The following is a 22,986-nucleotide window of genomic DNA, read 5'->3' on the forward strand; positions in this document are numbered from 1 at the left end:
ATGTTCAATAAGAATTTCGGATTAACTGGTGTCTACACAATACACTAAATTAGAAAACTACACTAACTGCCTTTCAATTTTTTTTTCACTTTTAAAAACTTTATTAATCTCCTTTAAAAACACAATTTCTTTGCTTAAGGAGAAACGTGGAAAGACATGTAGAAGATATTTTAAAGAAAAAAAAATGATCAGAATCAGACTGTCATGGTCAATTAAAACTATGCTTTACAGTTCCCTTTCAAGCTTATGTGATCTGTTCACATTCTGGTTACAGACTGCATGCAATTCATTACCGAATACTTGCCAAAAGCAAGCTAAAGTAAATTATGTGTATTCGTATTACCCAAACATTTTACATGAATTGGCAGCTGAATTCCTGGGAAGAAGGAAGGGAACTAACTTTATTTTCACTTAAAGAAGTTAGAGCTAATGACTGCAGTAATTACTCTACTTGGAATTCCTAGGTCAATCCCAAAACTTACACTTTACTAGTTAAATAGGATTGAATTTATCACCCACCTACAGGTATAACTTTTTCTGGTTCACAACAGCAGCACACCATACTCCCAGCATTCTAAACAATTCCTGGCCTACACTTTGGGCCATCCTAATGAAGTCTCACCTTACCAGAGGCTGCAGCTGCAGAAATAGGTCTTTAAGGCCAGAACTGGATTCTCATTTAAAACGAAACAAAACAGAACAAAAAAAACAGGCAAAATATTCAAGTATTTTCAAACAGTAACATAGTTCTGTAACACTGTTGAGGAAGCAACCTGTTCACAAACGCAATGACCTTCTGAGATCTACTTAAAACGGCTATAAGGGCTATAATCCTTACGTCCTGTACAACCAGATAAGCGGATAATGAAGAAGGGGCAAGCAGATTTCCTAGGGGTTTACAGTCAAGGAATCACTGAAGTACTTTTTTTCTTATTGAAAGAAGGTGCTAACAATACCAACTAAAATGTGGCAAGGGAATATAATAATAATGCTAAAATAGAGACAGTATAAATTTAAGTTTGATACAAAAAGAAAAATGATCAAAATGAATTCCACTGCCCTAAAATTAGCCCAAAATTCTACATTAATTACCTCAAAATCCAGATTCTACTACTAAAAAGAAATTAGACTTAATAGGCTTATTCATTCTTATGGTACACTTTAAGGAAATCCCCAAAACTCATTCTTGGTTTATTTAGAGAGATATTTACAAGAAAGAATAGGCACAGGGACACCTGGGTGGCTCAGTCAGCTAAGTGTCTGACTCTTGATCTCAGCTCAGGTCTTGATATCAGGAATGGGAGTTCAAGTCCCATGCTGGGCTCCACAGCTGGGCTGGGAGCCTGCTTAAAATAACTAAAAAAAAAAAAAAAAAGAAGAAGAAAAAGGAAGGGGAGGGAAGAGGAGGAAAGGGCAAGGAAAGGGGAAGGGTGGGGAGAAAGGAAAGGAAAAAGAAAGGAAAGGAAGAAAGAAAGAGAGAAAAGGAAATCAAGAACACATATTTTCTGCCAAAAATATAGCTAAATTATGTGAAAATATGATCAACATTAAAGAAAATAACTCATTTTTAAAACATAATTCATAAAATCATAGTTCTTCTACTGCCCATTTCACTATTGGTAAATATACAATCATTCAAGGATCTTGCTTGGATCAAATGAAATTAATTATTGAAGAGATATAAAAAATAATCATTGTAAGTATCTCAAGGGGGGAAAACGGAAATTGGAAAAGTGAATCTGCAAAGACTGCCTGAAGTGAGTCTGAAGGAGATAGAGCACCACAGCCACAATAACCACATGACCAACTCCTTTTATCTATAATTACAAGCCACTCATAAAAGATTGAAGAATAACAAGAGTGCATGTCAATAAACTGTCTTCATCCCAGTTTGGCACCGATTAGCCATCTGATCCTGAGAGAGGGTCTTTAACGTCACATAGCCTTCGTTTCCTCATCTTTAGAATATGGATAACGAACCTCAGAGAGAGCACGAGGATTAAACAAGATAATATACACAGAGTACACATAGTACCTCCTCCAGTAAGTGCTCAATCTGTACTAATGATGAATTATCAGGAAGAGAAATTAAGAAAACAGTCCCGTTTATATACAACTATTAAAAAGAATGAAATATCTAGGGATAAATTTAATCGAGCAGAGAGGAGACTTCTACTCTGAAAACTGGAGGACCTTCTTTAGTATGATGTTTGGATTCCCTTCTCTTTATTTTCTGTGTATCTATTACAGGCTTTTGGTTTGTGGTTACCATGTGGTTACCATGAGATTCATATATATATGTATATATATACATATATATAACACCCAAATATGTATACAATAGTCTATTTTAAGTTTGTGGTCATGTAAGTTCAAATGCATTCTAAACACATGACATTTTTACCATCTGTCCCCACATTTATGTTTTGATGTCATATTTGACTTTTTATTCTAAACTAATAATTGTAGAAATTTCCTATTGTAGAAATAGGAGACTTTACTACTTTGTCTTTTCACCTTCATACTAGCATTACAAGTGGTTGTACTACTTTTACTATATTTTTGCTTTTACCAGATGTTTTTCTTTCATAATTTTCTTACTTCTAGTCATGACCTTTTCTTTTCCACTTAAAGAAGTCCCTTTAATGTTTCTTATAAGGCCAGTTTAATGGTGATAACCCCCCCCTTAACTTTTGTTTGGGAAATCTGGGAAAAAATCTCTCCTTTTATTGAGTGATAACCTTGCTGGGTAGAGTTATAGATTTTTTTCCTTATAACACACTGAATATATCATGCTTCTCCCTTTTGGCCGGCAAAGTTTTTCTTTCTTTCTTTCTTTTTTTTTTTTAAAGAAGATTTTATTTATTTGACAGAGAGAGACAGCAAGAGAGGGGAACACAAGCAGGGGGAGTGGGAGAGGGAGAAATAGGCCTCCTGCAGGGCAGGGAGCCCGAGTCGGGGCTCAATCCCAGGACCCCAGGATCATGACCTGAGCAGAAGGCAGACACCCAACAACTGAGCCACCCAGGCACCCTGGCCTGACAAGTTTCTGCTGAAAAATCAGCTCATGGTCTCATGGGGTTTCTCTTGTATTTGCTCCTACTGCTTTTAAGTTTCTCTCTGATTTTTAATTTTTGACATTTGGGCAGGGGGCAGAGGGAGAAAAGCAGACCCCCCCACTGAGCACAGAGCTTACCACAGGGATCAATCTCAGGACCTTGAAATCATGACCTGAGCCAAAACCAAGAGTGAGATGCTTACCTGTGCCATCCAGGTGCCTCTAATTTTTGACATGTTAATTATTATGTTTCTTCCTGTGGATCTCTTTGGGTTTATCTTGTTTGGAACTCTCTGTGATTCCTGGACCTGAATGTCCTGTTTCCTTCCCAAGATTTAAGTTAAGTTTTCCGCTTTTATTTCTTCAAAAATATTTCTGTTATTTCTCTCTCCCTTCTCTTTTTCAGACCCCCATAATACAAATATTAGTATGCCTGATGTTGTCCCAGAAGTCCCTTAAACCATCCTCATTTTTAATAATTCTTTTTCCTTTTTGCCGTTCAGCTTGGGTGATATCCACCACTCTGTCTTCCAGATTCTGATCCATTTTTCTGCATTCTTAATCTGCCACTGATTCCCTTTAGTGTATTTTTCATTTTGGTTATTATATTCCTCACCTCTATTATATTCCTCACCTCTAGCTCTTTGTTGATGTTTTCACTGTGTTTATCCATTCTTCGCCTCAGTTCGGTGAGCATCTTTAGGACCATTAATTTTGTCTTTATCAGGTAGATTGTTTATTTCTTTTTCATTAGTTCTTTTTCTGAGGTTTCATCTTGTTTTTTCATTTGGAACATAGTCCTGTGTCTCCTCATTCTACCTGTGTTTGTTTCCATGTATTAGATAAGCCATATCTCCTAGTTTTGGAGGAGTGGCCTTATGTACAACATATCCTGTGGGGCCCAGAAGCACAATCCCCCTGGTCATCAAAACCAGGTATCTCCTGGTATCCCCTCCAGGGGTATCCCCTCTGTGGGTTGTGTGTGCCTTTCTATTGTGACTGGACTGTGATGGCTGCAAGTACACTGGTAAGTAGGAGTGTCCCTAGCACGACTGGCTGAAATGACCAGATGCAGCTGCTACCAGCACACTAATGCGTTGGGCTGACTCTCTGGACTGGAAGTCAGTTTGAGGTTGCTGGTCCAGGCCATACCCACATGCTGCATGCAGAATGGCAGGTCGTCTTGGTGGAGGACACCCAATGAGTGCTGTGAGGTAGGAGCCACTTGAGGGGGGTGTGTGAGACAAGCTGAGAAGCTGTTTGGGACAGTCACCTGCTTGGGGGGGAAACAATTTAGGGGTGCAGGAATGTTGGGGCATAGTGAGTGGTACTAACAAAGCAGATGGAGAATGTCAGAAATGGCACCTACCAGCACCAGGCCAGCTAGGTAGGAGAGTAAGAAAAATGGCACCTACCTGCATTTCTGTTTCAGGATAAAGTTCCTACAAAGCCCTGCCCCTTCAGCACATGCACTAAAAAAGGCAAATAAATCTTCATATATGACCCAGGAACTTTTCAAACTCCTGCCTCTGTGCTCTTGGAGTGAGTGCATTTGTGCACAGACTACTTTTAAGGGTAGAATTTTGGGTTTCTTACAGTTCAGCAGCTCTTCTGGAGTTAAGCTATGCTGAGTTTCAAAGTGAGGTCTTTTGGGAGTCAAGCCTTTTTGGGAGCTCATCTTCCCAGTGCAGGTTCCCAGGGTGGGGATGTCCAATGTGGGGCTTGAAATCCCTTGCTCCCCAGGGAGGACTTCCACATTTGTGATATCCCTTCTGCTTAAGGGTTACCAAACTGGGGGTGTCATTCCTGACTACATCACATCTCTGTGCCCCCTCCTACCTATCTCAAGTGGCTTTTTCTTTATATCTTTAGTTGTGGATTAGCTGTTCTGCTAGTCTTCAGGTCATTCTGAGAAGAGTAGTTCTATATGTAGTTGTAGTTTTGGTGTGTCTGCGAGAGGAGGTAAGCCCACAATCTTTCTACTCTACCATCTCGATCTTCTTCAGATCTAATCATAGCAAATCATGATAGAAAAATGTAACAGCCCTAATAAAAAATTTTATTAAGATCTACTCAAATATTAAAAATTTAACTCTGTGCTAAAGTTCCAATTCACTTTCTTAAATTAAAAAAAAAGGTGAGGTAACAATAATTTGGAATTTGCAGTTCTGAAAAATGTACCTGCCATGACAAAATCTAAAATCTTGTATAAATCAAATCAGTTAATTATTCTAACTCTGTATTGAATACAAATAGCTCCCCAGTTTCCTTTGTGATTTGCATAAAAGAGAACATTTGATTAAATATGGAAGTGTGTTCAATTTACTATGACTTCAAATTTTACTTTATAATTGTATGTGCAAAAGTAATTAAAGGCATGTACACTCTAATATAAATGTTATTTACAAGTGAAAAATTGTAATTCCTTTTTGTTTCCTACATACCTTGGCTCATTACACATATTTAAAAGGAATCATGGATGCTTTAAAATAAATATTTTCTGTCTACCTTATAAATCAGTTAATAACATTCTACTTTTTACCACAAATTTCCACATTCAGGATACATTATTTGAAAAGTTTAATGTGCCAAATATTCTTCAAGTGGAAGAGCTGGCAAAGAATTCAATTGCGAGTTGTTTACCCAGAAAATGAGAATTTATAGATACTATGACGAACCATAGCTATCAGAATGTAAATCTACCCATGTCAGAATGTATAAATAAAATTTAGCAGTAATTCTGACTTTGTGATAATGACTTCATAGTAAGGGGTGCCTGGGTGGTGGCTCAGTGGGTTAAAGCCTCTGCCTTCAGCTCAGGTCACCATCCCAGAGTCCTGGGATCAAGCCCCACATCGGGCTCTCTGCTCCACGGGGAGCCTGCTTCCCTCTGTCTCTCTCTCTCTCTCTCTCTGCCTGCCTCTCTGCCTACTTGTGATCTCTGTCTGTCAAATAAATAAATAATCTTTAAATTTAAAAAAAAAATGACTTCATAATAAGCCCCATGAAGAAAGTAGCTATCTGGTGAAGCCCATACCCACTGAGTTGTCTGTTCCACTGGTTTATGCTAGTTCTTTGTTTCTATAAATTGTAAAATAAAAAAAAAAAAAACTTAGAAGAAAAAGACTTTCTTCCCACAGATGTGGATGAGTTCATTTTAATACCGATCTACAAACCTCTATTATAAAATTACTGGCTTCTAAAACAATTACCCCCTGGAGATAATGGGGTGAAGCTCACTGACATTTGAAATGAAGTGTTTAGTGATATAAGAGGATGCATATTCATCGTAAAGCACCAATTCCAGAACAGGCACCAAGCTGAGTCCTTTAAAACAAGTATTATGTCATGTCCGTCTAAATGGTAGAACAATATGCCACCCCCAATATGTCACTTTGGCATAAGGATTCTATTGAGTTGAAGGTAATTGAGAAGAAACAGGTAAGAGAAAAGCTCTCTGCAAACTACCCCCCCCATTTACTTAATTTGTAAAAGCGTCCTCCCTGCCCCTCTATCAGGAATGACAGAAGTAATCACCAAAGACTAGTCTAGATCCTTACCAACATGGAGATTGCACCAGATAAATGAATCTACATAACAGATCTTACTAAGCAGACCTACCTACTATTCATTTCTCCAAAAATTTGCCTTCCTATAATTTGCCACCTCTAGAAGCTCAAAGTCAAAGTTCTTTTTCCTTTGTCTTGTCCCTTCTCTACAAAATTACTGGTCTTTGCCAAGGTGCAATATAAACTCAAGTTCTAACCACCTGTTTCAGTTCTTCACAATGAACACTCCCATGCATAAACTATGTTAATAAACTTGTGTTTTTTGCTTATTATCCACCTTTTGTCAGTCTAATTTAAAGGGCCCCAGCCAATGAACCCAAGATGGGTAGAGGAAAGAAGTTTTCCTCCCCTACATTCCATGAACTTAACTGTACCATTTTCCTTGTTTTCCAGAGGAGGAAAAAGAAGTTCAGGGAGTTTAAATAAATTTCCCACACTTACATAAGTGATAGGGCCAGTGTCTGACTCAGAGTCTGAAGAACTCCTAAACATCCTATTAGTATTTCTCAAAATGTAGTTCATGGTCCACCTACATGAGAATTACTTTAGATGTCTGTTCAAGTACACAGTCCTAAGGCCCAATGAATAACAATTATTACCACAGAACCAGGAACCTGCACTTTTAATACCCTCTCCAAATAATTCTAATGCTCAATAAAGACTGGTAACTACCAATATACCATAGTAGCTTTATATTTGATTAATTTTTTTTTATTTTGATGTATTCCTCTTACAAGACACAAGGATATGACAAAATTCAACTAAGATGCCAGCAATTTAAAATGTTATAAATAACTGAAAACATTTAAAGCATACCATTTCTCCAGGCTTTTACCATATACTACTTATTTCTATGGCCACCAGGGAAATCAATGGGCACACTACAGGGGCAGATAAAATAATTAGTTCAGATAATAATTCCCTCCTATTTATAGCAAGCTGATCCTCCATGTGCCTTAATGCTAATCAATTTTCTGTATTTCATATCATTTATCCAAGAGTTTCAGAAGGAAGATCTTAGAACCAACTTCACACCCTTCTGTAGTTAATGATATTTATAAATATTATAATTCATTTCCCCCCCCAAAACATGGCATATCTTTATATGAATGTTCACATACTATGAGACTGTTGAAACTTTTTAAAAAAAAAATCCATTTATTTGAGAGAGAGTGAGAGAGCAAGAGAAAGAACACAGAGGAGGCGGGGTGTGGGGGCAGGGAAAAGCAGGCTCCCTGTTGAACAGGGAGCCCTACATGGGGCTCTATCCCAGGACCCTAGGATCACCAGGACTCGGGATCATGATGTGAGCCACAAAGGCAGTCACTTAATCGACTGAGCCACCCAGGCACCTGAAACGGCTGAACCTTATTCAAACATGATGCTGGCCTTTCTCCTTGGCAGGGGTTTAGTGCTATAATCCTAAAATAGCATATACCACCTGCTCACTCCTGGGGAAATCAAACATTTAAATCACTACTTAGAAAGTAGACTGTTAGTGACTGAAATTTTTTCAATATTGTCCAGTCCAATAACATGGATTTAGTCCATTGTACTACGAACTCAAAGATGAATTGGACAAGAACCTTGTCCTCAGGGACTTGTAACTTCTGGGGGGGATCAAAGCCATTTTCAATGTCTCTAAGGTAAGGCAAAAAGCAACTTAATTGCTTTAATTGAAATGTAAAATGTGCAAGAATGCAAATGGAAAGTAATTAATTCAAACTGAAGAAAATGGAAAAAGCATGACGAAAAAGAAAGCATATGAATTGGGCTTTGAGGACAAAGTATTTCAATTGTCAAGGGCTGAAAGATGAAATGCAATCTTAATTGAAGGAATATTAGGAGTGATGTATGGGGTAGCTGTAAAAGTTCATGGGGGTATAGTTATGGAAGACTGAGCAGTGCTCTGGAGATGAAGCACAGAACATATGTAAGGAAAAATGAATACGGATAATTAAGAATAGGAAACTAAGAGACTTTAGAGCCACACTAAGGAGTCTAAACTTTGTTCTACAGAACATGAAGACTCCTCAAAGATTCTGGAGCAGGGAAGAGTTTATATTTTTTAATGTAAACTAAACAACAACAAACACAACAAATTTGTCCTTTATTCTTTCCCAGCATTAACATATAGTCAGATAAATAAGGACAAATATTGCAATGACGTCAACAGTAAAGAAAGATGTAAGAAATACAGCTAAGACTGATAGGATCTAATGTGAAGCCTGACAAGGAAAAGTCAAAATTAATCTCAAATTGGATGACTGGAATTACAAATACTATTAACCACAACAGAAGAGACAGGAGGAAGAACACATTGTTTGCTTTCTGACCCTTTAGGTGGGTTGAAAGGAAGGAAACGTGAATCTGATTTTACATACAAGATTAAGATGTTAGAATATATTAATATTAATTAATATAATAATATTAAGATGTTAGATTTTTTAAAAGGGACAATAGGGGCACCCGGGTGGTTTAACTGGTTAAGTGGCTGTCTTGATCTGAGCTCTGGTAAGAGTAAGAGTAAGAAAGGAAAAGAAAAAGAAAACAAAACAAAACAAAAAAAACCCAGTAGGCCCCAAATGGAGACACCTGTGCTGAGCCTCACGGGGCAAACAAAGATTTAATATCTAATCTAACTGTAGTTTCAGCCTCTCCCAGAAATCTGACCTTTAACCAGTCAATCTTGAATCACCTGATAAGCACCAGTAAAGTATTCTGCCTGACAGACCCCTGCCATTCCCCCAAAAGAAGATGACCTTGCCTGAAACAATCTAACAATCCACTCTTCGTTTTAGAAACTCCATCCTCATATCCCTACTCCTGCTTCCTTCTGCCTATAAAAGCCTTCAATTTTTTTACAATTCCTCAGAGCTTCTTTCTATTTGCTAGACGGGATACTGCTGAGCTCATGATTTGAATAAAGCCAATTTGATCTTCAAGTTTACTCAGCTGAATCTTGCTTTCCACTAATATTCAGGAGGCACTGATTAAAATGATATAGAGTTTGAGATAAGCAAGACCAGAAAACTTCATCAAAGTATCACCTGCAGCGGAACCTGGGTGGCTCACTGGGTTAAAGCCTCTGCCTTTGGCTCAGGTCATGATCCCAAGGTCCTGGGATCGAGGCCCGCATCAGGCTCTCTGCTCAGCGGGGAGCCTGCTCCCTCCTCTCTCTCTGCCTGCCTCTCTGCCTGCTTGTGATCTCTGTGTGTCAAATAAATAAAATCTTAAAAAAAAAAAAAAAAAAGTATCACCTGCAGAGATATGATGGATAGGCAAAGCAATGGAAATGGCTGTAGCGAAACAAAAGCATGCACATCATCTAAGAAGAAAATAGGGCCAAAGGTGAATCCATGAGAAATAACTTACATTTAAAAGGTAGACAGAAAAAGGAGAGCAGTAAAGAAAACTCAAAAAAAAAAAAACCAAAACCCACAAAAAAACAAAACAGAACCCAAACAACAACAAAAACGAGGAAACTACAATGTTTCAAAAGCCAAAAAAGAGAATTTCATGAAAACTGAATGGTCAATAGTGCTAAAATGCTGCAGTGAGGTACGAGTAGATACAATGACCCTAAGAAGAAACCACTCAGTTTAGAAATTAGAAGGTCATTATTACAGGTAAAACAATGCATCTACATTAATATTTGCTTTAAATAATTCAAGATAAATATTTTTTAACAAGGCAAAGGAATTATAACTTTCAAACACTATTAAAAATTCAAGAAATCTTCCCAAATGATAAAAAGCTAAACAGAAAAGATTACTTTCAAATAAAAATGGAACCATATAATGGGATAACATTTTTAACATTTTGAAAATTATTCTGACTCAATTTAAGTAAATCTGTAATCTGTAATACTACAGTGCTTTCCAAAATAAGGAATAAGCAGCATTTGCATTTGCAAAGTATGTCAGACCTAATTTAACCTCAAGAAACTGACAAAAAGACTTTCTCCTTGACCACACTTTAGTCCTGCTTCTTTGAGCCCTCTTTTCTACTAGACCTCCAACTTGGCCCCCATCCAGTCTTTTCAGATTCAGTCTTAGCAAAGAATCCTGCCAAGTTGTCTGCCTACCCTTGATATCTGATCAAGTTTCTCAAACCCCACCTTTGATGTATAAGTTCTTGGCTTGCCTTTAGGAAGAATTCCCCTTACCCTTGACATCTCTGACCATCTCACCTCACTCCCTGGCTACAACTCCTTATCTGTCCCTGTTTTGACCAAGCTCTCTCTACTACTACAATAGACTACTGTAGAAGTCTTGGATTTAAGTCTTCCTTACCACTTTAACAAGAGTCAGAATAATTTTTTCTTTAACACAAGTTATTAAAGGGGAGTAGTCACACTCTAAGCCAATATTAACAGAAAAATAATTTACCATACAATCAAATATGAAACCAAAAGTTCAGCAAAATATACATAATACTGACAATTTAAATATTAACGTTAAGTTAGAGCTTACTGTGAGTGTAAAAAAAAAGTCCCTAATTTTTTATACAAAACAATTTTTTTAAAGAGGCTTCCTATCAAAAATAAAGACAAGGGCACAGAAAAGTAGTAAAATCAAGTTCATTGCCTATTCGTGCCAGAATCTGCTGGAACTTCTGGTAAGAATGGAATGAAAATGGGTAGAAAAGTAGCTGCTGTATAATTAATAACCAGTCGTAAGTTCCATAAAGCAACAGATAAAAACAGTACTTGACACCCAAGGTACTCTATTCAGGCAACAAATAATTATTTTTAAGATTTGGCATAGAGGGAGAGAGAGGAAAGAATAATATAGATTCTATAATTTAAGAGAGATGACATGTACACAGGCTCCCCACTGGGCATGGAACCTGCTCAGCGGTCTCTCTCTCCTTCTCCCTCTGCCCCTTCCTCACCCCCACTCTCACTGTGTCTTTCTCTAAAAAAGAGAGATGACATGTGCACATAAATAGAATGCTATAAATAATTATAATAAAAGGTGGAAAGTGGTAAGCTCATCCAAGAAGTGTACAAAAAATGTGTTATGATAGTTCAGAGGAATGACAGATGATTTCCCACAGGACGATAAGAAAAGGTTTCATGGAAACAAAGGGGCATGTGATTTAAGTCTTCAAAGATGACTAGGATTTACAGAGAGAAGGAAAGGAAAAAGGATTCCAGTATTAAGCAACAGCATTAGCAAAAGCCCAGTGCAGGTACTTTTCTGTACCTACAGGAAAGAACAGTAGAAATTAACATTTAAGGCCTATATAGTAGTGGGTTCAATGATATCCCTCAAAAATTCATGACCACCTGGAACCTCAGAATATGACCTTATTTGGAAATAGGGTCTTTGTAGATGTAATGAATTCAGCACCCTGAATTTAGGCTGGGGCCCAAATCCAATAACGAGTGTTCTTATAAGAAAAGGAGAGGACACAGAGAGATACAGAGAAGGCCACTGGAAGATGCAAGCAGAAAGTAGAGTTAAATGGCCACAAGCAGAGCCTGGAGTCACCAGAAGCTGGGAGAGTCAAGGAAGGATTCTTCCCTGGGCCTTCAGAGGAACGTGTTACCACCTTGATTTCAGTTTCCAGAACTGTGCTAATTTGTTAGAATAACTTTAGGAAACTAATACCACTTGGTTATGGACAATAAGTAGAGTGCTATTATGAAATAGTGTGAAATTGGTTTCTGCCCCCGGCTCCCGCTAATATTTGGTCTTTGACCAAACTCTTTAACTTCCTGAGTGATAAGGTTTCTGACAAAGTCCTAAATCCCTTGTAACTTCCTGGGTGATAGCAGTCTTTCATTATAATGCTTGTGGTGACTCTTGGTGGGCTTCTGGAGGGGGGCTGGTGACCAGAAAGGCCAAGCCATAATTAGAAACCTGGAACTTTCAGCCCTACTAGAGACTGGAAATAGAGTTAATAATTTATCATACCTATATGTGATAAGGCCTCCATAAAAATCCCAAAAGTATGGGTTTTGGAGAGCTTCTGGATTGATGAACATCAACATCCATGCCAGAAGGACTGGCGCATCCCAGCTCCTGTGCTTGGGACCCTTCCAAACTTGCCCTATGTATCTCTTCATCTGGCTCTTCATCTGTATTGTTTTAACACAACCCTTCTTATATATATATTAAGTCAGTAAACATAAACTGTTTCCCTGAGTTTTATGAGCTCTTCTACCAAATTACCCAACCCAAGGAGGGAGATCATCTCATTTAGAGCTAGCTGACCAGAAGCACTGGCAACAACCGAGATTTGTGACTGGCCTCTGATGTGGGCAGCAGATGGACTGAGCCCTAAATCGGTGGGGTCTGTGCTCACTCCCAGGTAGACAGTATGTAAGAACTGAACTGAACTGTAGAACATCCACTGGTATCTACAGAGCATGGTGAGTTGCTTTGTGTGGGGGAAACCCCCACACATGTGAAGCACAAAAGTATTTGGTGAGTAGAGAAAAAGAGTTTTCCTTTTCAGCTATGTACCAAGTATTCCAGTACTTTATTTTTTACACTTTGGAAGAAAAAAACCACTGACAATAAATTTCTCCTTACTAGGCATATTGTCATATAACCAGGCAACTGTATTAAAAAGTGAATAGAAAACAACAAAATGCCATTACTTACAATGTGTGACTCCAGCTAGAGTTTGGTAGAAAGTGGGAGTATCACTATCATCAGTGAGGGTCACATAAACACCTCCAGATAGTAGCCAACGAGAGAAGGTAAAAGCATCTTTGTTTAGAAGAAGCCAATTTCTAAACTTTTCATAGTTTACCTTTTCACCCTAAAAGGAAAAAAAACAAACCCATAGATTTAGTCAAATTTTAACATATCTTGCTTAGAACTTGCACAACCTGAAATTTGCAATTCGTTGACATTTACCTTTCTACTATCTACAAAGGAACGATGAATCTAAATAACACTACAGACTGTATACCTGGAAATCAAACTGCTTTCAGAAATAACTGTACTTAAGAACTTCTATTTCCATAAAATCTATTTGCTAATTGTAAATTATTTTATCAATTCATTAAAGCAGTGCACTGTTACTAATAAGCCATATTTTATTTACTAAGGTATATCCCGAAATCCATAAACTGCATTTTTTCCTATATTTAAGAAGGCCAATTTTTTACTTGCCTTATCCCTCTCTTCTTCACCACCTGAATCTGTCATAATTAGCATTTTTAATTAAGTATGTGTGGTATTCAAATGCTCTTTTGAATTTCCAGGGCAAATTAAAAACAACTGTCCTGGGGCCCTCTTCCAGAAGGCATCACTGAAAACACGTATTCATAAGTCAACCAGAATACAAAAAGAAACAAGTAGATTTCTATTTCTTTGCTTTCTTGTCAAATATTTTGCTTTCTAAATCCTGGATAAAAAAAGGTATCTGGGGGCGCCTGGGTGGCTCAGTGGGTTAAAGCCTCTGCCTTCGGCTCAGGTCATAGTCTCAGGGTCCTGGGATAGAGCCCCGCATCAGGCTCCCTGCTCAGCAGGGAGCCTGCTTCCTCCCCGCTCTCTCTCTGCCTACTTGTGATCTGTCAAATAAATAAATAAAATCTTTAAAAAAAAAAAAAGTATCTGGGCTGAGAAAAAACATCACATAGCTATGTAAGTCAATTTCTTTGCCTGGGAGACAAGAGGACTTAGGGTGAATGAGGGCCAGATGTTTCTATGAAAAAGAGAAGCAACCCACATGGAAATACAATGAAAACTGACATTCAGGAGCCTATCGGGTCTAATCCTGATAGAAATATTAAGGGATACAAATAACTCATAACCTAAAAGTGATATATGGTAGAAATAATTTCTATATTATTTGGAAGCATCCTATTAAGTACAGTAATATACTTCACATAGTAGTTTCAGAAGATTTAACAGTATAACTCAAATCAAAACAACATCAAAAGTCTTGTTTTTCTGAATGGAAGAAGGTGGCATTCAGAGCTGCTGCAGGGACATGAGAGGACATTGCCAGCATGTGCAGAGATCAGGGATCATACCCATATTCTTTCTGTTTCCCACATTTAGTCTAGAAAGAGGATTAGCAGTATATATCCAGAAGCTTGCACATATTTTTACACATGTTAATGTGTAAATTGGGATGAGTTTTAAAATCAATAGTGTCCTGGGGCGCCTGGGTGGCTCAGAGGGTTAAGCCTCTGCCTTCGGCTCAGGTCATGGTCTCAGGGTCCTGGGATCGAGCCCTGCATCAGGCTCCCTGCTGAGCAGGGAGCCTGCTTCTCCCTCTCTTTGCCTACTTGTGATTTCTGTCAAATAAATAAATAAAATCTTAAAAAAAAAAATCAATAGTGTCCTTCAGTTATTAACTAGCAGGTTTTTTTTCTTTCTTTGTAATACATGCAGGTACATCTTCTAATCAATGGGATCTTAGATACAATGAAACATGTAGCATCAATGGTTTCGGTGAAGCTAAGATGTTATTGTTATAAAATGCACCCTCACATACTAAGAAAGGAAGAAGTTGCCAATTAAAATAGGCACTTTTACCACCTTCCCATATAGTCAATACTGTTTTCAATTCCCCAAGCACTGTTCTAAAATTTTAAAAAATATTTTATTGTTAAGTAATGTCTATACCCAACATTGCTCAAATTCACAATCCTGAGATCAAGAGTCACAAACTCCCCCAAATGAACCAGCGAGGCAGCCCTAAACATGTTTATATTAATTTAATCTTCAAAGTAACCCTCTATAGGAGATACTATTATCATCCCTATTTCACACAGGAGAAAACTGAGGCATTAAAAAGTGAAATATCTAATTATACAGTGACAGGGATATGACTAAACCCAGATAGTCCAAAGTTTCTAAGCCTAAGTTATACACCACACTTGGTGGCTGACTTAGTAAAATATAAAGTAATCTCGGAACTCCAGCTATCCATTCAGATCACTGCAATACTGGTAACACCCAAATTCCATCTGTTAAACCCAACTTTTTATGTTTTTGAGTCATGGATGTCTTCTAAAAAAAGGCAGCAAACACAAAGTTTCCTTTTATAAATTGTCACAATAGTTCAGAAAAAAAAATTCCAATAACATAGGGCAATTAAAAATAACAGGCCCCTGAAACTGATACAACTTTAAAAAACAATATAAAATATGAATTTCCACCTTAAAAACTGACAACCTAAGAAAATACTCAGTAGGAAAAGAATACAACAACTCCTACATGGATTCCTTTATAACTTCATCAAGGCTAATAAAAGCACAAGACAGAAAAAGCTGAAACCCATTCCATGTCACTTAAATCTAGGTACTAGGTCCACAGTGCTTCTCTTTATAGTTCTGGGGTTTTTTTGTTGTGGTGTTATGGGAGGTGCTGTGTTATGGGAGGTCCAAATAAATCTATTCTAATATAAGTGTTATATCATATATACTTATATACATATATACTTATACTGAAACATGGTTAACTTGAAAATCAAGGGTTTGGACATGATAATTACTCAGAAATTACAGCAGGTTAATACATCAAATAGTTGAATCAGATAAAAAATTAGCCCATTTACCGTGCTGTTTTTTTTTTTTTTAAACCAATCACAAGCATCTAGTGATTTAAATCCCTCTTCATGAGTATTCCAAAACTGGGGCCTCTCATTTCTTTGATCTTTCCTCTTCCAAAGATCTTGTCCTTCTTACAACACTTAACCACAGCCTTAATAACAGTCTTATGATCTTTTTATTATAGTAACTATTCCCTTTCCATTAAATGCAATTTTAAACATTCCACTTCCCCCCTTACAATATCCACTTAGGAGCAAACTTCTTTTAGTATCCTAACTCCAGTGATTTTTTTTTTTTTTTAACTCCACAGGACCTATACCAGTGACCTTCCTCTACACTGCCAAATCTCATAATCACTTCTCAATGATCAAAGGTCAATTTACTTGACCTTTCAGTTTATTTGGTGTAAGTACTCCTTTCTTTTAAAACACTTTCATCACTGGGCTTCCAGAACACCATTCTCTTGGTTCTCCTCACAGGTTATTCCTCAGGCTCCTGTTTTGCTTCTCCGTCATCTCATTAATCTCTGAACATTGCAGTACAGGACTCAGTATTCCAATCTGTTTTCTATCTAAATTCACTCCAAGATGATCTCATCCTTAACTATAGGCCAACAAATCCTATCCCATGAACGCTAAATTATGTATCAAAAAGCACAACTGACTTCTCCACTTTAATGTCTAAAGTGATTTTCAAATTTAATTATGTCTTTAATCTCCCTTGATATCAAAACCCCAAACTTTTACCTCTAATAATATTAACCATCGTAATTAAAGGAAATTCCATTCACTTCATAAATCAAGCCAAACACCTTAGTCATCTCCTCTTCTCTCTCTACCACAGCCCATAATCAATACAAGAAAAATTCCTGTCAACTCTCTCTCTAAAATAAATGCAGAATCTGAAAACTTCTCATCACCTCACAGCTATACCATGATCTACACGACTACCACCTCTCACCTGGATTATTCAGATATCTCAGGTGGTCTCTGTTTCGCCTACCCTCTACAGAAGAGCCAAACTGATCATGTTTTTAAAAACCTTATGTTGGGGCAACTTGGCTCAGTTAGTTAGGTGTCCAACTCTTGGTTTGGCTCAGGTCATGATCTTGGGGTCATCAGACTGAGGCGGGTGGGCTCTGCACTCCGTGGAGTTTGAGATTCTCTTTCTCCCTCTCCCACGGCCCCTCCCCTCCACACACTCTCTCTCAAATAAAAACAAACAAAACAAAACAACCCTCATGTATTCATTCCTCTGCCCAAAACCCTCCAGTGTTTTATCTCACTCAGGGTAAAAGTCAAAGAACTCACACTGTCCTACAGAGCCACATATAATCTCCCTACCTCATCCCCCCCCCCTTCCCCAACCTCTGTAACTTCATTTCCTACTATTCTCTTACTCTATGGCAGGTAACTTGTTGCTTGGACATGTCAAGCACGCTCCCCACTCAGGGCCTTTGCTGTATTCTCTTCTTGAAAAATGCTTTCCCAGATATTTGCAGGTTATATCTCTCATCCTTTAAATTCTTGGTTCAAATGTCACTTTATCTGACAAGCCTTTCCCAACTACCCTACACAAAATAACTCCACTCAGCCACCTCCTGCTTATCTCCACCTATCCCCCTTACTTTACTTAAATTTTCCCCTATAGCACTAATTATCATCTAATACATGTATCTGCTATTGTACATAAACTTTAGAGAACTGGGTGACGTTAACCACATTTAATTCCCATCAATAAAATGGGAATGTGTGCATAAAACCTATTAAAATAAGAAAAATATACATTCTCCCCCAAAATGTACAGAGTACTAACACATTGGACATCTCTGTGAAAAATCCAATTAATCAGGCCTGCAAAGATTAGATGACTTTTTTTGACCAGAAAATGTTTCTTACTGGAGAGAAAAACCACAGCTCAGTTTGTCTTGAAGTACTGAAATACTACCACAGCAACTTTCAGTCAGTATGTCAGAAGCAAAAATGCAGAAAGCCAAACCTTTTGTACCAAACACACAGAAATGCTGAGTAAAATGTAACACCATAAACGTAACCAAAAACCATACCAGCGAGCTCAAAGCAAGAAAGGGAAATCTCCAGGTGCTGTCAACACAGAAGAAACTCAAAGACAGAAGAGTGAAAAGCTAAAGCTAGAGGGTCCAAAGAGACGTTAGAACCACATATATGATATGGCTGGAGTACTGACAATCAGTGCCTACACAGTTAGGAGGGTGACTAAATTAAACTGAATAAAACTATGAGCAGTAAGGGGCTGTCCTATCTGTGAAATGCAAATGAGTCAAACAGCCAGCCATAAAAAATCACGCAGCACTGAATGTGCTGCAGGAAAGGATCAGAAAATTCTAAAAGGGTTTTTACTCTACCATCTCTAGGGACTTTTCCCATATTAGCAGACCAATGAAAAGGGCAGGGGAGGTGGGGTGGAGAATATTCTCTGTTAAAGATATGCTTTTTTTTTTTATTTAGGTTTTCTACAATGAAAATATATTTATGAAAACAGAAAAAAAATAACAGGTTTTTCAGACCCAAATATTTCACTATGCAAATCAGTTAAGTCAAATGAATGACAAAATAAGCCTTGACACGTCCCAGAGTCACAGATGGCTCAAGGCCATTTGTACAATGAAAAGCAATGACACTACAATATGAGCAATGCTCAGCTTCCTGCAGATCACCAGTTGTGTTGGTGTCAGAATGTAAGAGTGTGTTTCATTATACCATAAGTAGAGACACTTGCTTTTAAAGCAGAATTGGGAATTTTCAGATTCACAAATACAGCAGTAGTAAGTGTCATGGACCTCTGAGCACAGCACATAAACAGCTGAAACATCAACCATTAAAAACAAAAATGTCAATAATATGTTGCACATAAACATCTAAGAATTAATACTTTGTGATAAGCAGAGATGAAATGTAAATCTTTAAATATACCTCTGAGAAACACTTCCTGAGTGTATCTGGGACTTTACCATCCACCACATGGAGCATTCTTTCCATTTCTTCCCGTATAACATAGCTCCCAGATTCACTTGCAAAAAGACTAAAAATGTCTAGGAAAAAGAAAGAATAAATTAAACTTACCATAGATTAAATATACCTTGGTAGAAGTAGGAAAGGAAGAGAGAGGTAAATATTACTGAGTGATTACTAGTGCCAAGCACTTTATAAATATATAATTTAATTTATTCCTAAAAAAAAAAAAAAGAAAGAAAGAAAATGAAAACCAGCAATACAAATTAAAACAGCAATGTGGTATCTTTTCAAACATAGCACATTTGCAAAAATGTTTAGGTGTGACAATACTAAGTGTTAGCAATAAATTGGGAGAAACAGGAACTATTATACACTGTTACTAAGAATATGAATTATTGCAACCACTTTGGAGATTCACTTGGCCAAGTCTAGCAAAGGGAATATATGCTAGAAATTCAAGCAACTCAACTCAACTTCCACCCTTGAGAAACTTTCATACATGTGCATGAGATACAACAATGTTCACTGGAGTATTATCAGTAATAGCAAAACTCAGGGGGAAAAAAGATAAATGTCTATCAATAAGAAAATAGGTAAACTGAGATATACACATACTATGACATATTATATAGCAGTTAGAATAAAGGAAGTAAGTGTTTCAAGATGGATAAATATAAAAAATATTCAGGGAAAAAGCAAACTGCAAAATAATCTATCATATACCATTTACTTTAAAAAGTTTAAAATCTGAAAAACAGGTGAAGACATGTTTAAGGGTTTATACAACATCATAACTATATAAAGACCTACATGAGGAACGAAAGAGCACTATATTCATCAGAGTGGTTACCTCTGTGAAGGGAAGAATGGGGATAGAACCATGGAGAGATACAGAGAGCACCACGCTTTGGCTGTAATATTTTATTTCCTAAAAACTAAGATCTGGAACAAATATGATATAATGTTAAGAATAAAGCTTGGTGGATGTACTTTGACCACCTGTTATGGGTTGAACTGTGTTCTCCACTAAAGATGGTTAAGACCAGTACCCATAAATGTGACCTTATTTAGGAGAGGGTCTTTGCAGATGTAATCGAGTTAAGATGAGGTCATCACGGTGGGCTCTAATTCAACATGACTGATTGTAAGAAGAGAAGACAAAACACAGTCAGAAGGAAGCCATGTGAAAAGACAGGCAGAAACTGGGAGTGATGCAGCTACAAGCCAAGGAACATCAAACATGACACCATGAAAAGTTAGGAAGGAAGCATTCTTCTTTATAGGTTTCAGAGGGAGCAGGGCCCTGCCAGTATCTTCAATTTGGACTTCTAGTTTCCAGAACTATAAGATAGTAAGTTTCTGTTGTTTTAAGCCACTTATGAAAGTCTGTAGTACTTTGTTAGGGCAGCCCTAGAAAACTAATACAACAGTATAATAAAAATAAAGAGGGGCGCCTGGGTAGGTGGCTCAGTCAGTTAAGCATCTGCCTTCAGTTTGTGACATGATTCTGGGGTCCTAGGATCAAGCTCTGCATTGGACTCCCTGCTCAAAGGGGAGTCTGCTTCCCCTCCTCCCTCTCCCCTCTGCTTCTACGCTCTCTCTTTTTCTCTCTCTCAAATAAATAAATAAAATCTTTTTTTAAAAAATGAAAAAATTTAAATATATGTTTATGTCTGTGACCCTCCAAAAATGTTATTTTTAATTACTGGCTGCCTGGAGCCACTAGTATTTGTTGCTAAAGGGATGCTAATTTGAAAAACCAGGATCACAGTTAAATTCTAATTGGGTTTAAGGATACGATCAGTATCTTAACTGTGATGATGTGGGTATATATGTGTCTAAACATATAAAAATCTACACTTTATATATGTTGCATTTTATTTTAAGTCAATTACACCTCAATAAAACTATAAAAAAGCAAAATGATTAAAAAGAACAGTCTAAATTCAGGGACTTAGAGATTTAGGGGAAGCAGTCAGAAGGCAGGTTAGAAAAGGAAGAAGGAAGACCCAACATCCAGTGGCCAAGGATAAAAACCTGGGAATTCTTAGAGCAAAATGTTATATGTATATCCAATGAAACAGAAACACTTGCCTTTACTTCCCCTGGGAAACTTTTTTTTCTTTTTTAAAAGATTTTACTTATTTATTTGAGAGAGAGAGTGAGAGAGAGAAGAAAGCACAAGCCCAGGAAACAGAGGGAGAAACACGCTTCCTGCTGAGCAGGGAGCCCAATTTGGGACTCACTCCCAGGACCCCGGGATCATGACCTGAGCTGAAGGCAGAAGGTTAACCCACTGAGCCACCCAGGTGCCCCTTCCCTGGGAAATTTTCAGTAAAAACTTTCAACCTGACAAGAAACCCACCTTCATTAGCAGTTCTTTTCCATTTTTCCTATCGTCCACCAGCCTCTGGAAATCACTCATCAACTGTGTCTATGGATTGCTTAATCCAGACATTTCATATACATGTAAATTACACACTGTGTGGCCTACTGTGACTGGCATTTGTAACTTTAACATCGTATTTTCAGGTTAATCCATGTTGCAGCATTTATTTGTACTCTTATTGTCAAGTAGTGTATTATCGTATAGACATATACATTTTGTTTATGTTGAATGCATCAGTTGATGGCCACTAGGGTTGTTTCCATCTTGTGACAATTATGCACAGTGCTTCTGTGAATACTCAGGTATATTTTTTGAATGAAAACATTTTTTCAATTTTCTTGGATATATACATAGGAGTGGAATTACCAGGTCATACCATACTCAATGTGTAACAGTTTGAAGTACTAACAGTTTTCTGAAAGTAACAGTACTATTTTACACTCCCAACAACGTATGAGCATTGCAACTTTTCCATCCTCACCAATCCTAATCTGTCTTTTTTGTTTCAGCCATTCTGGTAGATATGCAGTGATATCTCACTCTAATTTTAATGTATCTTTCCCTAACACCTGATTATGTTGAGCATTTTTTCAAGCGCCTATTGGTCGCTTGTATTATTTCCTTTGGAGAAATATCAACTCAAATGCTTTGACTGTCATCAGAATTTTCAGGTAAATTATTCTACACACCAATGTAGTATTATCACTCTGAGATAACAGAAGTGCTTACATTTTGCTTTCTCTTCATCTCTGCCTCTCGTAAGAAGGACAAGTCCAACTATTAAGTTATTGAAGTGCAGTCCTTTGGATGTTCCACCAAAAGAACAGTAGATCACCTGGGGAAAAAATGATAAAGCCAATATTAGATGTTTCAGTTGCTGAAGAATTTGAAGCTGATATCACCTTTAACAAATCTTGTCTCCATCTCCAAGTAAGGCTTTGGTAAACTTCAGTGCAATGATGTTTCTTTCTCTTCTTCCTCTCATACATCTTGTTACTGCACTAGCTAAAAATACACTGTATCTATTCTAAGGTACATATATCACTGGCTCACACACTAAATATTCTTTCTCTTTGGAGTCCTTATGAAGGCTAAAGAAGATAAAGCTCCTCCCCCCATCTTCAAAAGCCCCAATGATGTGGTAAGAATTTTGTATAATTACATAATTTCCTTCAATCTCTGTAAAACTTACTCACATTTTTATTCAAAAGATGGACATTCTCTAAGTGAAAGTTCAGAAATGGAATGGCAATCATATTACTAAGATTTTTTATTTGATGGACAGAGATCACAAGTAGGCCGAGAGGTAGGCAAAGAGACAGGCAGAGAGAGAGGAGGAGGCAGGCTCCCTGCTGAGCAGAGAGCCCATAGCGGGGCTCCATCCCAGGACCCTGAGATCATGACCTGAGCTGAAGGCAGAGCTTTATCCCACTGAGCCACCCAGGTGCCCC

At 37.6% G+C, this 22,986-nt stretch overlaps 1 protein-coding gene across 2 annotated transcripts in view; it reads right to left on the reverse strand.

Annotated features, from left to right (window-relative positions):
- USP32 (ubiquitin specific peptidase 32) overlaps positions 1 to 22,986 on the reverse strand; it is a 205,505-nt gene that overhangs the window by 84,851 nt on the left and 97,668 nt on the right. For both annotated transcript variants that reach the window (XM_032871855.1, XM_032871854.1), the window contains exons 3-5: positions 22,265 to 22,370; positions 19,105 to 19,223; positions 13,245 to 13,404 (exon numbers count right to left, since the gene is read on the reverse strand). In XM_032871855.1, coding sequence (XP_032727746.1) covers positions 13,245 to 13,404; positions 19,105 to 19,223; positions 22,265 to 22,370 — 385 coding nt within the window. The remainder of the gene's footprint in view (positions 1 to 13,244; positions 13,405 to 19,104; positions 19,224 to 22,264; positions 22,371 to 22,986) is intronic.

This window comes from Lontra canadensis, unplaced genomic scaffold, assembly GCF_010015895.1.
Source record: "Lontra canadensis isolate GAN:19392208 unplaced genomic scaffold, GSC_riverotter_1.0 scaffold43, whole genome shotgun sequence".
In the NCBI taxonomy this organism is placed as follows: domain Eukaryota; kingdom Metazoa; phylum Chordata; class Mammalia; order Carnivora; family Mustelidae; genus Lontra; species Lontra canadensis.